Source organism: Aythya ferina, assembly GCF_964211825.1.
Source record: "Aythya ferina genome assembly, chromosome: 15".
NCBI lineage: Eukaryota > Metazoa > Chordata > Aves > Anseriformes > Anatidae > Aythya > Aythya ferina.
The window spans coordinates 8797217-8812946 of NC_140314.1; the positions used below are offsets into that span (position 1 = coordinate 8797217).

Genomic DNA, 15730 nt, shown 5'->3' on the forward strand with positions numbered 1-15730 from the left:
GACATCAGGCACGCTTTTAAAATGTCCGTGTGAGTTTTGAGGGGCCAAGTATGTGGACCTCCCTCCCTCCCAGTGCCCAGAACTTAACAAAAATTAAATAACATCACCGTGTTAGAAGATTAATGTTTTTCTAAACAAAAGAGAACAGATCTTTTAATTAACCTGTCAAAAGAGCTTCTTGATAGTACCTTGTTTGTAATAGCGTTGTAGCTAAATGTATTGTTTTGCAACTTACCTCTATTGTTTTTTCAGTGTGTATTAAGAAAAAAATTGGTTATGCTTATTGAGAATTAGTGGTTCATCAGTAATGTTTCATCCCTAGAAAATAGTACTCCATTTCTCTGTAAGTGTTGCCTAAGGAGAAATTCTAATACTCTAGGCTATTATCAGATCAATTAAATATTCTGCTGATACACTCAGTTACTAATGTAGACTAGGTCTTCAGGAGACGCTCCTGATGAGCTGTATGGTGAGTTGTACGTTTATGATGTAATGTTATTAACAAGAACTAAATTTAGAACAAGACTCGATAGCAGGCTGCCAGTGTATTTTCGTGGCTACTGGAAATAAATATGAAATACAACATGTAGGATAATATTGCAGTATTGCTTAATATAGTTCCTCCTAGTCTGCAGTGGCTATGGAAAGCATAATAGCATTCTATTAGCAAACAGAATTGCCAGCGGTGTTCTTAATGTGGGTGTAAACAGGACCTAGTTTGCACAAGTTATTGTAGCATTATGATGTTTATGCCTTTTATGTATCCTATATTATAGGTACTAGTTAAACAACTGGATAATATCCTGACTGCCATTCATGATGTACTCAATGAAAGGTAAGCTAGAAAACTTAAGCAGTTTAGAGGTTTTAAAGAAGAAAAAAAAAAAAAGCAATGGCATTAAGTTCTTGATTTCCAAAAAATCAAAAAGATTAAAGGATGCATCAATTTGCGTGGGCATGACAAAAATTATTAATGGGACAGAAGTGGAGGAAAGCTAAGACTCATAGGCATACCAAAGATACTATTATATTGTCTAGAGTACACTTCATGGAGAGAATTTTATTGTACACGTGTCGCTTTTATGCTGTAGGTAGCATGAATTCTCACCTACATTTAATTGGTTAGGTGTAGTATTATGCTGCAGTGGTAATCTAGCTTTTAAATTGGTCTTAAGGTTTTTGTACAACAAGACTTTTTTCTTGAATAGCATGTTGCAAGTAGATTGGCCAATTTATTCTGTTCTTTTACTTAAATTGATTTATTTCATAGAAATAATATATCATTGAAAAATTATTTCACATTTTCATTTTAACTTTATAGTCAATGTAGCAGCTAAATTGGAAGCAACTTCATTTATGCATGTATTTTTCTGCTTGAGAAAATGTTTGAATTTGTTCTTTATTTTTTCTGTTCTGCTTTAATGTCTGGAGACTCTTCATTTTTTTTTCTCTCCCCAAAAATACAGTAGCAAATTGCTTCAAGAACTGAGACAGGAAGGAGCTTGCTGTCTTGGCCTTCTTTGTGCTTCTCTGAGCTACGAGGCTGAGAAGATCTTTAAATGGATTTTTAGCAAATTCAGCTCATCCACAAAAGATGAAGTTAAACTTCTTTATTTGTGTGCAACCTACAAAGCACTAGAGACTGTAGGAGAAAAGAAAGCCTTTTCATCTTTAATGCAGGTAAGACTACAAGTTTAAGCAGGAATATTAATGATTTTTCCAGTGCAATGCTTAAATTAACTCTTAAACTAGAATGAACAAAAGGTAATACTATGTTGACATAAGTGTAATTAAAACTGGCAGGGAACTTTGAATGGAGTTCTTTGGTTTTGTTAGAAGAAAATGTCAGGTCTTAGTACGTAATTCGATGATACTTTTTAGTGTATGTTGCAGATTCAAGATGAAGAATTTTGTTGAGAATAATAAAAAAAACATCAACAAACACATAAAAAAAAAAAAAAACAAGTGGAATGGTACGCAGTGTATTAATTGCTTTGATTTGCCGCCTCCTATTTGTCGTGTCTAGGTTGAACTTTTTCTGGATCTGGGACAGAACAGGATGCATGCATACTTGATCCCATGGATTTAGTTCTAGGGTCTTATTTTGGGTGTAGAACTGCATTCAGGTCTGTGCTGCAGTTTAATATTTTAGTTCCACAGCCAAAAAGGTTCAGCAGGAGAAACAAACTCAGAAACAACTAATTGGTTCTTTCAAAGCCGTATATGTGATGCTTTTTACTCTTTTCCTCCCAGCAAAAAGAGTGTTGAGAAGTTTGACTTCAAGTAGCTTGCTAAAAAATGTTGAATGTTGAGTAAATCCATGTCTTTACATTGTGACTGTTTCACGTGTGTTAATGAAGTGAAATGTCTAATAGCTTTGCTTTTACTTTTTAGCTTGTAATGACTAGCCTGCAGTCCATTCTAGAAAATGTGGATACACCAGAGTTACTGTGCAAATGTGTCAAGTGCATACTTTTGGTGTCCCGATGTTACCCACACATTTTCAGCACCAATTTTAGGGTAAGCTTAATATGTCCTCTTCATTTTCTCTTAGTTAGAAGAGCTGTTGTAACATATTGGGTAACCAGCCTTCTTTTTTTCCCTTCCCCAAAACTGCTTTTCAGGACACAGTGGACATACTGGTTGGGTGGCATATAGATCACACTCAGAAACCTTCGTTGACGCAACAGGTGTCCGGTGAGTTTGTCCAGAGCTGCTCATGTCCAGTCTGGCTTGCAGGAAGTGTGGGTTTACTTACACAGGTTGGGTCCTATTGATGTGGAAGTTGACAAAACCAACATGAGTTTCTGGCTGTGTAACAATACATTTTGTTCCTAATGTTTTAGTAAATTTGTGTTTGCCATTCCATGTTGTAGATGGAAAAATTGGATGTTTATTCAGACTACATGTAAACGTCAATTCTTTGTGTGACTCCTTAAAAACTTTTAGTAGGTTTACGGGTCTTAATTCTCAAGAACTATGAAAAAATGAGCTTATCTTTGATGTACCTGCAGAATATGCTGTGGTAAAGATATTGTACTTTACAAAAATGTCATTTTTATATATTAAATTGTACCCCTGTTTTAATCCGCATGGTATTTTGATACAGGGTGGCTGCAGAGCTTGGAGCCCTTCTGGGTGGCTGATCTTACTTTTTCTACCACACTCTTGGGTCAGTTTTTAGAAGATATGGAAGCATATGCTGAGGTAAATAAGGCTTTATTATATATACATCAGAGTTTACTGTTATAAATTTTATTAAATAAATACATAGATGTGACTTATGGATGTATTACATTTGTAGAAGAGGAAATTACAGAATTTTTCTGGGGAAAACAGGATCAAATTCAGAGCGTATTCAAAGTGTATATAGAATGACAATTCTGGAATGCTCGTGGATGGCTAATACTTCCACCACCTCCCCGGGCAGCCAGTTCCAATGCCAAAACACTTTCTGTGAATAAATTCTTCCTGACATCCAATCTAAACCTCCCCTGGCCCAACTTGAGGCTCTTTCCTTGCACTTAGATTATTAATTGCCTATAGTAAGAATATGCATATTTACCTGATGAGGTTGGGGAGCTGGGTATATCAAAGTAATTAGTGAAACAGGAATACTTTGATTTTTAAAAACCTGAAGACATTTTGCCTCAGAGTTTGTTGGAAGAAGTGACTATTGGTGGGGAAAGAGATTCTTAATGCTTCCATACTTAATGGTAAACCTGTTTTTTAAACAAAGTAACAGGATATATTGTGCAGAAAATAATGTAGCAGGAGCTTTGAAACCTGTTAGAAAACAAAAAAATATTAAATTAACAGATACTTTGCATTGACACTGTAACCTTTGCTTGTTAATATAAACTCTGTTGTATGAAGCTGTCATTAAACCAAGACTGTTGGAAGGGATCTTAATGTATGTGTGCTCATGTATATATGCTTATAACTAGATTGTGCTACAGTCTATACGTTAACAGAAGTGCTATCAAAATTGCCTTGTTTTTACCTGCAGATTCTATGGGTAAGATTGTACTTCCTACGCAGTCTGTTTCACTAAAAGCAGAATAAATCATTCAGTTCTGCTAGTGTACTTATATGTGCACTTAGCCTTTAGCTTATTAAGTTAGCACAGTAAATCAGTGCTTATCAGCTTGTCCACTGAACTGGACAATGTGCATATTACCTGTGGAAGAGCCTTAAGGTAACATGTTAACTTAAATCACGGAGAAGGTGGTTCAAGCTAGTGTGTTTTATTTTGCAGAGGGGTAGACAATATCTGTCGTAATGAGATCAGCACTTCTGGGAAGGTTCCCAGCACTGTTGCCAGCTGGCATGAGATAGCCTGGTAGTAAACTCAGTCTCCAGATGAAGGTGGCTGCATGTAAACAGTGTATTGGGAATGGCCTCTCAAACATCCCGATGCCAGCCCCTAGCTGGGAATTGTCTGGGAGAGTGGTAAAAGTGTGCAGGCAACTGTTGCAGCAGAACATGCTACAGTGGCTTATAAATAAACCTCTGTTTTCATTTACAAGATAGCCTAAGAGCACTCTGTTGCAGCAGCTGAACTACTGAATAGAATTCCATGTGTTCAGTGACTTGCTTATCTTTGTGTGCCTCTATCCTGTCTCTGTGAAGTTGTTGTCTAAATACATTTACAACTTTGTAGTATCTATAATGTGTCTGGGAAGTAGACATACAAAAAATCAAATTTGTGATTAAAAATAATCAGAAGTACTTATAACTGCTAATTATGTATACTGATATATAAAACATGTGCACTGTAGGACCTCAGCCATGTGGCTTCTGGAGAATCAGTAGATGAAGATATTCCTCCTCCTTCAGTGTCCCTGCCTAAACTGGCTGCGCTTCTTCGGGTGTTCAGTACTGTGGTGAGGAGTATTGGGGAACGCTTCAGCCCAATTAGAGGACCTCCAATTACGGAAGCATATGTAACTGATGTAAGAATTCTAGCTTTGGTTTTTCTTTGTTGCTGACATGATTTATTGCCATACAATGACAGTTTGTTTTGTTTTTTTACTGTTTATTTATGTTGAGTTGTGTGCATGTTTGATAGTTTATAAATGTGTATTCTCAGCTTTAAGCAAATGTATTTCCTTGAAGAAATACGCTGTGGGAATTGTATTAAATATTAAGACATACGTTGTGACAGTGGCATATTGGAATCATATGTAGCAGAAACCAACAATTTTGTGTAGGCATTTTGATTTTGTGTAGCAGGGTTCGTGTCTGTGTTACTTGCCTTTGTAACCATATTGTTGCCATTTATTCAAATTCAAATTGTGTAATTTATAAAACGTAGTTTTTATTTTATTCATGCTGAAATTGCATCTAAGCCAAATATAACAGCAAAGCCCTTTTATTCTAGAGAGAACTTTTACTGAGTTTTCACTATTCTATTGTACAACATGAAAAGTCACTGCTATCCTTCTGTAACAGGACTTGTAGAGTGTGTAAATGACTTCCAAATAGATTAAACAAAGAATCTTGCAGCTCATCCATCAATAGCCACACAATTGGAATATATTCCTCTACAGAGTTCTGTTAGGGACAAAAAAACTTTCTCTGATAAATAATGGTATGGACTTCCCAATTAAAGCCAAGACAGTTATGTAACTTGTCTTAATCTGCAGAGGATTCTGGTGATGCAAGAAGGTTTATCTAAGCCCTTAACTGAGTAAGAAACCAAGCAGTCAAAGGTACATTTATTTTCTTACACGTTTGGGGTGTGACACCATGATGTACGTTATTCAGAATATTCTTTTAACAGAATATAGCTTGCTGCAGATATTATGAGATAGGATATCAAATGGAAATTCCGTATAATTAAATAGCAAGCAGTTACTCTTTTTTAAATTGATCTTAATTTAGGGGTGTTCTTCTTAATTTTCTAGGTTCTGTACAGAGTAATGAGATGTGTGACTGCAGCAAACCAAGTGTTCTTCTCTGAAGCAGTACTCACAGCTGCCAATGAATGTGTTGGTGTTTTACTTGGTAGTCTAGATCCAAGTATGACTATACACTGTGACATGGTTATTACATATGGATTAGATCAAATGGAAAATTGTCAGACGTGTGGCACTGATTATATCATTTCAGTACTGAATCTGTTGACACTGGTTTGTATTTATTTATTATTATTAATGTTACAATTAGAAAATGTTATTTTTTTAAGCAAAATGTTTTTTTTCTGCATATGTTTTATATATATTTATTTAAAACTCTTCCTGACCGCAAGCAAGAAATCCTTCTGTTTTAATTCTTTAATGTAGTTTATGCTGCTAGCTTGTTTATGCTGTTGGGTTGTTATGCTTTTAGTTTTTAGTATGAGTGCTTTTTTCCTCTGCATTGCTTGGCTTTCAGTCTCTGCAGTTGATACCCCCATCTGATGAATTTCAGAACCTTAGTGCTAATATGTTCTATTTATCTACTATATATCTGCTTATGGTGTGACCTGAGAAATGAAAACATAGCTCTTAAAAGTAGGTCATAAGTTTTGAAAGCCCATATGGATGCAGGTTATTCAAGCAATTTTCTCTCTTAGCTGTCATGTTAAAGCCTGAAAGTAATTCTCTGCATGTGCATTTGAGAAAGAAAATACAAAATACTTGTGTTATTGGGAAGCTTTTTTCTAGCTATAGTATATAGAGGCTAGAAAAACTATTTTGATTCAACTTCAATAATCTGTGTTGTAATAAAAAATTGGATAGTTAAAAGTATTTATTTTGTGTTTTATCTCCAGATTGTTGAACAAATAAATACAAAGCTACCATCTTCGTTTGTAGAGAAATTATTTATACCAGAGTCTAAACTACTTGTACTCCGTTATCATAAGGAAAAAGAGGTAAGAGTGACTTTACAGGTATATTACAACAGTCTTAATGCATTTAAAACGTATTTTTTAAGCTGGAAAATTCTATTCATCTTAAATAAGCTATGAGAAAGCAGATGTAGCTAGTTCTTGCTTTTGGCATTTAGATTTGATAAGGAATTGGTAAGTTTACTGTCATGCCAGATAGAGAGGTCTGTAGATCATGTGGCATTCATACTTGGTGTGCACTATGTGGGTGGTCTATAAAGCTATCTACGGATTCTGTGAGTAGTACCTAATTACAGAGAGATGAAGACAGGTGTGAGTACCAGACTAGGCTATTCATAGATAAAGAATCACAGCTTTTAATTCTGTGTTGGCAATTAATATATTTTATGATTTGTTATGGTTTAACCCGGCTGGGTAGTTGGCTGTTCACTGTCCCCTACCCCCACAATGAGAGAGAACTGGGGGAAAAAAAAAAAAAAAAAAAATCTTGTTGGTTGAGATAAAGAGTTTAATAGGACAGAAAAGGAAGAGAAACAATAATTATAATAATAGTAATAATAATATGTACAAAGCAGGTGATGCACATTCCAATTACTCACTGCATGCTGACTGATGCCCAGCCCTTTCCCAAGCAGCAGTCCCCACTCCCCACACTGGCCAGCCACCCCATACAATTGCTCAGTACGACATTGCATGGTATGCAATGTACACTATTCTCATCCTAAACCCAAAACACAGCACCATACCAGCTCCTACGAGGAAAATTAACTCTATTCTAGCTGAAACCAGGAGATAATTTCGGACTAATCAGTTGTTTCTTTATTTCATACTCCCAAGGTTGTTGCAGCAGCCCATGCTGTATATCAAGCAGTTCTGAGCCTGAAGAACATTCCTGTTTTGGAGACTGCTTACAGGTTGATTCTAGGAGAAATGACCTGTGCCCTAAATAGTCTTCTCTATAGTTTACATCTTCCCGAGGCCTGTTCTGAAATCCAGCATGAGTCTTTCAAGAAGCATGTATTCAGTGTGGATAATGCAAAGTTTGTTGTTATATTTGACCTCAGTGCCCTAAGTACCATTGGAAATGCTAAAAATTCATTAATTGGGGTGAGTAAAAACTGTACAGATCATTTTTAATACTTCTTGCACAAATTCACTTTAACTTAAAATATATCATAATATATTCCACTAGTAGTACTTATGTATGATTAAAATGATCGTATTTGTTCCCTAGTAGGTTATAGTAAAAGATGTCCAGAATTAAAACCTAGAGGAAATGGAACAGGTGGTTTTTATATCTAGTTTGTGCATAATGAAAAGTAGTTTCTAGGGAAGAGTGTCTTACCAGGGTGATTCTTAGATTGATTACAATATTGTCCGAGTAATTCTACTTTGTGAAAAGCGAGACAGATAAAATCATCTTCAGTGTGTCTGCTGGTAGTATATCAGCCACGTGAAAATATTTGTTACAGTTTATTCCAAATAAAAACAATATGCTTTTAACATATTGTAATTACTTTCTTTCCCCTTTTTTAAACTGAGAAGATTATGAAATTAATGGAGTTACTGTCACAGAATACATTAAATTAATTAAATTAATTAAAAATTAACAGTATGGAAGCTACAGTTCAAAATAGATACTATTTATTATGTTTCTGTGCTTATGTTGCAATTTTTCTTACAGATGTGGGCCCTTTCACCAACTGTGTTTGCACTACTGAGTAAAAATCTGATGATTGTTCATGGTGACATAGCAGTTCATTTTCCTGCTGTCCAGTATGCAGTACTGTATACATTATATTCACATTGTTCCAGGTATGAAGACTAATAATTCATCAGTATTTTAAGAGGACTAGGATAGACTTACTTGAATGGAATATATTGTTGGGGGGATAAATTTGAGACTATTGCCATTAAGGTTTTGCCCAAACTAGCCTAATCAGTTTTTACTTTCATAACTTGTAGATAAATGCTAATAAAGTGTATCCTGCCTTAAAATTTATCATTTTATTCAAAGTGGGGATTAAGAGTCTTGGGTTTGAATAGAGATAACTGAGGGAGAACTTTGAGAGTGAATAACAAAAGATTGGTTACTATTTTGCTTACTAGGAGGGGCAATGAAAAGCAAACAACAGATTTAAGCACACTTTGGACCTTGTTAATGTTGTCAAAACTAAAGGAATTACACTAGTTCTAAAGTTATTTTGTACATATTTCATTTTGGGTGAATTTTCATTCTGCATTTGACATCAGCCACCATTGAAACCAGGTTATTGGACTGCATGGACTGATGTAAAACTACAGCTTTGTTCTTTTAGTCCAAGCATCAAAATACTTGAGTTTTGACATAATGTTATTATAATGTTGTGTGTATATATAACTTTTACAACTTTCTTTTTCTCTTGTACATTTGGATGAAGTATTCATTTTGTTTTTAATATTTTTTTTCTTTGCCATCCAGGCATGACCATTTCATATCCAGTAGCCTCAGTTCTTCCTCTCCCTCTCTGTTTGATGGAGCAGTTATAAGTACTGTAACCACAGCAACAAAAAAACATTTCTCAATCATACTAAACCTTTTGGGGCTACTGCTTAAGAAGGATAACCTTACTCAAGATACCAGGTAACTATCATTTTCTTATTAATCAGGAGGTGTTTTTATCAATAGAATATCTTAACTCAGAAAATAGGTCTTATTTTTGTCTGTAAAGCTTAGGGTAACTTTAACCAATGAAGTATGTATTTCTTATGAAACACAAATAACAATATCTGGGAGGGGAGGAGGGAGCAGAAATAGGTACTCACTTCTATTTACAAAAATTATGAAAATGGAAACTACTATAAGATCTATACATTAAAAGCAGAGCCATCAAACTTTACTGAAAGGATGCTGATCTGTAACCTGAAGTGTAATTTAAGGTATATTGAAAGATAGCTTTCTGTAACTGCATAGAGCAACTAATATTTTTCCTTTTTTGTAGGAAACTACTAATGACATGGGCTTTGGAAGTGGCTGTTCTGATGAAAAAATCAGAGACATATGCACCTTTATTCTCTCTGCCATCTTTCCATAAGTTTTGTAAAGGACTTTTAGCAAACAGTAAGATAGAACTAACTTCTATTTATTAACTGTCTTTTATGTGGCATGATTCCATAAGTGACTGTGATTATATGATTAATTTTAGGGGTACCTCTGGTTTGTGTGGCACAAGGACTTACTCTCCTTCTGTCCTTTCTCTTAAACACATCCCTACCTATTAGGCAAACGATTATTTTCTTAAAATAATACTTTGTGATTGTGATGTTAATCTCCAAAACCATCAGTGATGTGCCAAATCCTGCAAGTAAGATTTTGTGTTACTCAATCAAAAACAGTGGAACGTTTCCATAACTTGTTATATTGTTCTGGATCTCAAAATATCCTGGAAATAGCTTGTACCAAAAGCATTTTTTCCTATAGTAGTAGCAAGAGCAATAACTTCCCAAGGCTTGCAGTTAACTAACTTGATCTTAGTTTCTTCTTACTGAAAATATACTATGCATAATGCCAGTGTATGGAGGCCATAAGGAAATTAATCTTGTCATTGGTCAGAATAGGCCACATAAGTAACGTATAAGACAAGTGACTTTCTTTTACTAAGTATTTACCTGGTACAGTAAAACCAGTTAACTAAATCAAAATAAAGCGTAAAGCCTGTGTCTATACTAGCTGTGCTGTAAAAATGTCTAGGTGCTCCTCTACTACCAGAGTAATGTGTAAATTACCTAATTCAAGCCAAGTGACATTTTCCTTTTAATTCCTTAATTCAGCACTTTTGGAAGATGTGAATATTTGTCTTCAAGCATGTAGTAGCCTCCATGCCCTGTCTTCGTCCCTACCAGATGACCTTTTACAAAGGTAATGGCACAGAATTATGTATGTGATTTGAATTATGCTGTTAATGGAAATGTTATGACCTTTTTTTCCCCTCTTTTGGTGATGCAGATGTGTTGATGTGTGTCGTGTTCAACTAGTACATAGTGGTGCTCGTGTAAGGCAAGCTTTTGGAAAACTTCTGAAGTCAATTCCTTTAGATGTGGTGTTGAGGTAAGTTGTTCAGATTAACTTCAGTATAGATAATGGTTTGGTTTCTTAATGAAAGTTACCTGAAAAATGCTAGGTGAACGTTACCATATTTTCCAAATTTAAAATCAAAATGCATAACAAGATGTCTTAATGTCTCTTCTACTGTGTTGCAGATTTAAGAACAGTAGTTATTACACAAAGTAATTAACAAATTTGATAAACAGTGCAGTACTTCTTGCAGCAAATATGAATAGTTCTAAGGTCCATGTTATTCAGAATTTTAGCAATACTATGCCCTGCAGTCTGTCTCAAAGACCTGAACTCTTAAAAGCACTGTGTCTTATCACCAAAGAGTATATTTATTTCCAGTCATTATATATGCATATGTATATCTTCTTTTGCATAACTTTGTTTCAGATTTATTCAATAACATGACTTGTTTTTCCCCCTCTTCCTGCAGTAACCGTACCCACACAGAAATACAAGAAATTTCTTTGGCTATAAGAAGTCACATGAGCAAAGCTCCAAGTAACACATTCCATCCACAGGATTTCTCTGATGTCATTAGTTTTATTTTATATGGAAGCTCTCATCGAACTGGGTAAGAACTTCTTTTAAAACTGAAATTCATTGATGTTGAATTGATAATGAAGAATTCCAAACTAGTTTAAATTTTATAACTATTGTACAAGTTACATTGCTTTCAGTTCTTTACCTTTCTCTTTAAGTATTTATAAATACCCTCAATACACAATTTTGTAAATATTTGCATTATGTACATGGCTGCTGAAAACAATCTTGAGAGATTTTGACAGCAATAGATAGGTGATCTGTGTACATTACAATCTTGTTACTATATGAACTTCTGTTCTGATTTTTTTTTTTTTTTCAGGAAAGATAATTGGTTAGAAAGGCTGTTCTACAGCTGTCAAAGGCTAGATAAGCGAGATCAACCAACCATCCCTCGTAATCTGTTGAAGACTGATGCTGTTCTTTGGCAATGGGCTGTCTGGGAGGCAGCTCAGTTTACTGTTCTTTCAAAGTTACGAACTCCTCTGGGTAGAGCCCAAGATACATTTCAAACAATTGAAGGTAATGTAAAGAATATAGCTTATTCTCATGGAATTTCCTTTTATGTAAGGAAATTGCAGCTAAAGAATTTCATGTCCAAGGCAGTGGCTTTATTTTTCAGTGATTATAGATTTTTAGCATGTATTTGTCTGATGTATCAAGAGATGCAATGCCAGAATAGCAGTTGCATAAGTGCTATTAATTTTTGAGAGATTTTACTTTGTGTGTCACAAGATAACAATTCTAAAGTATATTTGATAATTTTTTCCATGTCTTGGTAAAAATACATAGGTATTATTAGGAGCCTTGCAGCCCATACGTTAAACCCAGATCAAGATGTTAGCCAGTGGACTACTGCGGACAATGATGAAGGACACAGTAGCAACCAGCTTCGGCTTGTTCTCCTTTTACAATATCTGGAAAACTTGGAAAAATTGATGTACAACGCATATGAAGGATGTGCCAACGCTCTCACTTCTCCACCCAAGGTTTGTCTGTCTTACGGTGCTGATGTTACTTGAAACAGTCTACTGAATGAACAATGTTTTCAGGGTTGTCCAGGTCTTAACTGTGGAACTTTTTGGATGCTGCAGTTAAGCTTTGTTTGCTAGCATTTAATCTCATACTCTTATTAAAGGAGAATAATATCTTCTAATGCAAGTTGGAGACTCTTAATTTGTCTGGCTTCGTAATTTTATTCTGAGAAAGCATGTGAAAACGAGTTATTTCTGGTGCATAAACTTGCATAGAGGTACAATAGTAAGCAATTCTGTAGTACGTCTAACTTGTAGGTTATCAGCAGTATAAAGAAACAATTATTTGAGACCAGATTGTCATTTGAAGTATTTATAAACAGCATACATTTTTGCATAGTATCAGCTGTAAAACGTTCTTCACTGTTGAAATCAGTTAATTACCAGACTTCAGTGTGACAGTAAAATATAATTTATAGTTAGTTCACTTCAAGATTTTTAGCTTGCTGATATGCCTGGCCAGTTGCAAGCCGTGCAAGATTTAAGAATGCCTGTATCAAAAAATTGAAAATGCAGAACTTAATCTGTTTCTTCACCCCTCAGTTGAAAATTCAATTGCAGCAGCAAAACCTGTTATGACTTTGGTGTTTATAAATATTATGTACTTAATGTAATTATTTTGATTCATACACATGAACAGTATTGTGAAAATGTTACTTTTTCCTGTTTTAAAAGGTTATCAGGACATTCTTTTATACTAATCGCCAGACATGCCAAGATTGGCTGACGCGGATTAGACTTTCCATCATGAGAGTTGGATTGCTGGCTGGCCAGCCTGCTGTGACAGTCAGACATGGTTTTGATTTACTCACAGAAATGAAAACTAATAACAGTCTATCTCAGGTACTATCTTTTTCAAATTTTGCAGACTGTCATGAAAATACTCCCACTATATTATAAAAACTAAGCTGAGGTAATCAGTTATTAAGAATCTCTTACAAAACATCTGGTTCAGTATTTACTCGAAAGCAACATTTTAAACTCATGCTTCTGTTCTGACAGATTTCTGCATTTAGGTGATAATGTGGGTTAGAGGTTAGGGTGTACTGTGTGCATTTGGTCAAATACTTCACATAAATGAATGATATAGTTCATTGAATGTGAATTGAGTGGTTCCTGTTTAAGCAGAAAGTTCTGCTTGATGCTCTTGCTGTATTAATGTGAGGAGTCTTGTGGTAATGTCCTTGACTCCCTCTTCTGAGCAGGAAGGGGATGTATCATGAGGCAATGTTTCCTATATGAAGTAAGCAGCAGATAAGTGCAGGGGTGGGATGAGGGAATAAAGTGGTTATGTGTTTTTAAAAAGTTGAATAGTTCCTACAGTACATGACTTGATCTGCTTAAATACTTTAACAAGGCTTGCTGTTAATTACCTTCCTGCTGCTTTGTGAATTCTTGTATTTGTTTTTATATAGCAGTAGACCCACCAGACAGTGTTTGCTAACTACTGACATTCAGGCTGGGAATTCATAGCACAAACTCTTCCCTGAGTATCTGTGCTTTTCCAAAAACAGTGCAATGGATGGATACACAGAGCACTTCATTATATGCCTCTATAGTGAAGTGAAGTACTGCCCTGCCATTTCCAAGCATTTAACTACGCATATAACTCTCATTCCATATAAGATTTGTTGAAGTTTTTTTGTATTTGTTTTAGGGAAATGAATTGGAAGTGACCATTATGATGCTGGTAGAAGCATTATGTGAGCTTCACTGTCCTGAAGCTATTCAGGGTATAGCTGTCTGGTCTTCTGCTGTAGTTGGGAAGAGTCTTGCCTGGATCAATTCTGTAGCTCAACAAGCAGAAGGGCGGTAAGTTTTTCTTCCAGATAATTGGATGTTACAAATTTGGACTATTTCTTATGCTTAATCATACTTCTGAATCTTAAGTTGTGGCATTAATCAATGTTGTTGATACAGTTTCCATGTTAAAGTCAGTGTTTTTCAAAGATACCTAAGGCATTGTTTTTTAGATAATTTGTGAACATCCTTTATACTTAAGTCCTGATAATTCCCATAATCTCTTTTTTCTTAGTTTCTTGTACATAGATGTCCTGGTTTCAGTTATATGACAATAGCAATACTATTTTCCTTTTCTTCCATTGCAAAATATTAATGTATATATTGCTTGTTGAACTTTCTGGTGCATGGCAAGATCTGATCATTTGACACAGTTTGCTGAGAGGGAGATGCTTTACAGTTTTAGGTCTGTTTTGAAAAAGTGGCTTCTACATCTGTTAAAGTAGAATCTTTGGCTGCTGATTCAAATAGGTGGGTCAGTGTTCAAGACAGTGTATGCCTAAATTGTGAAGTTATCTCTTTAAAGCAATGTATACTGTCTCTTGTGTGAAATGAAAAAAGGACACAATTATTTAGCTGCTATCTGCTAACAAACACACCTGAGGTTTTAGTATTTTTAAGTATTTTTCCTATCTTTGTAAGCTTTCTTAAAATCTTTGTAAATTTTCTTAAAATAATGTGCAGGTTTGTAATAATACATGAGGAGTTGCTCAAAAATGTCAAATTTAAGATGAATTGTTGTCCTAGACCCAATTTTACTATCATCTATTAAATAATATTTAACTCACATTTGGGTAAAAGGTGTAATATTCAAATTTAACGTGTGCATCTCCTTCAGCCTGTGCTTCGTTTGAAGTTGGCATTAAATCTGAATGGAAAAGCCTTTATCCTCTCTTTTAAAACCTGGAAATTCAACTTACCAACTTGTATTCTGTTAATCAACCTCTCTTTTGCTGAAGGTGACACATTATTTTGGGTAAAGAACTGCTTAAAATATACTCAGTTTACCAGAGAAGAAAAACGATCCTGTAAAATGCTAACTAAAATATTAAATCACTTAAGGTTTGAAAAAGCAACTGTGGAATACCAGGAGCACCTGTGTGCCATGACAGGAGTGGATTGCTGCATAACAGGCTTTGACAAAACTGTTCTCAAGTTGGCCAATTCAAATAGTGTCAACAATGCCAGCCCAAAGCATTCCTTGAATGGTGAGTATTATTAGTTTCTTTTGAAAAGTATGTGTATAAAAGTAGAAGTAGAGCATTCGTCAATACAGACATAGCAATTATAGCATTGAATTCTTAAATCTAAAGAGCTGTTTCTGTCTGCAGTTGAAGTTAACTGCTTAATTCCATTGAAACCAATAGTATCTATACATGAGGCTTTGCAATAAAGATATCTAGCTGAATGAAATTGAAAGTAATA

General features: G+C 35.0%; 1 protein-coding gene across 3 annotated transcripts in view; it reads left to right on the plus strand.

Moving 5' to 3' along the window:
* SMG1 (SMG1 nonsense mediated mRNA decay associated PI3K related kinase) overlaps nt 1-15730 on the plus strand; it is a 66615-nt gene that overhangs the window by 20986 nt on the left and 29899 nt on the right. For all 3 annotated transcript variants that reach the window (XM_084536736.1, XM_084536735.1, XM_084536737.1), the window contains 20 exons: nt 777-835; nt 1467-1680; nt 2395-2520; nt 2625-2697; nt 3110-3207; nt 4782-4955; nt 5910-6134; nt 6758-6859; nt 7673-7942; nt 8520-8650; nt 9297-9458; nt 9817-9935; nt 10646-10733; nt 10821-10922; nt 11362-11502; nt 11794-11993; nt 12264-12460; nt 13181-13348; nt 14163-14317; nt 15368-15513. In XM_084536736.1, the coding sequence (XP_084392862.1) occupies nt 777-835; nt 1467-1680; nt 2395-2520; nt 2625-2697; nt 3110-3207; nt 4782-4955; nt 5910-6134; nt 6758-6859; nt 7673-7942; nt 8520-8650; nt 9297-9458; nt 9817-9935; nt 10646-10733; nt 10821-10922; nt 11362-11502; nt 11794-11993; nt 12264-12460; nt 13181-13348; nt 14163-14317; nt 15368-15513 (2950 nt within the window). The remainder of the gene's footprint in view (nt 1-776; nt 836-1466; nt 1681-2394; nt 2521-2624; nt 2698-3109; nt 3208-4781; nt 4956-5909; nt 6135-6757; nt 6860-7672; nt 7943-8519; nt 8651-9296; nt 9459-9816; nt 9936-10645; nt 10734-10820; nt 10923-11361; nt 11503-11793; nt 11994-12263; nt 12461-13180; nt 13349-14162; nt 14318-15367; nt 15514-15730) is intronic.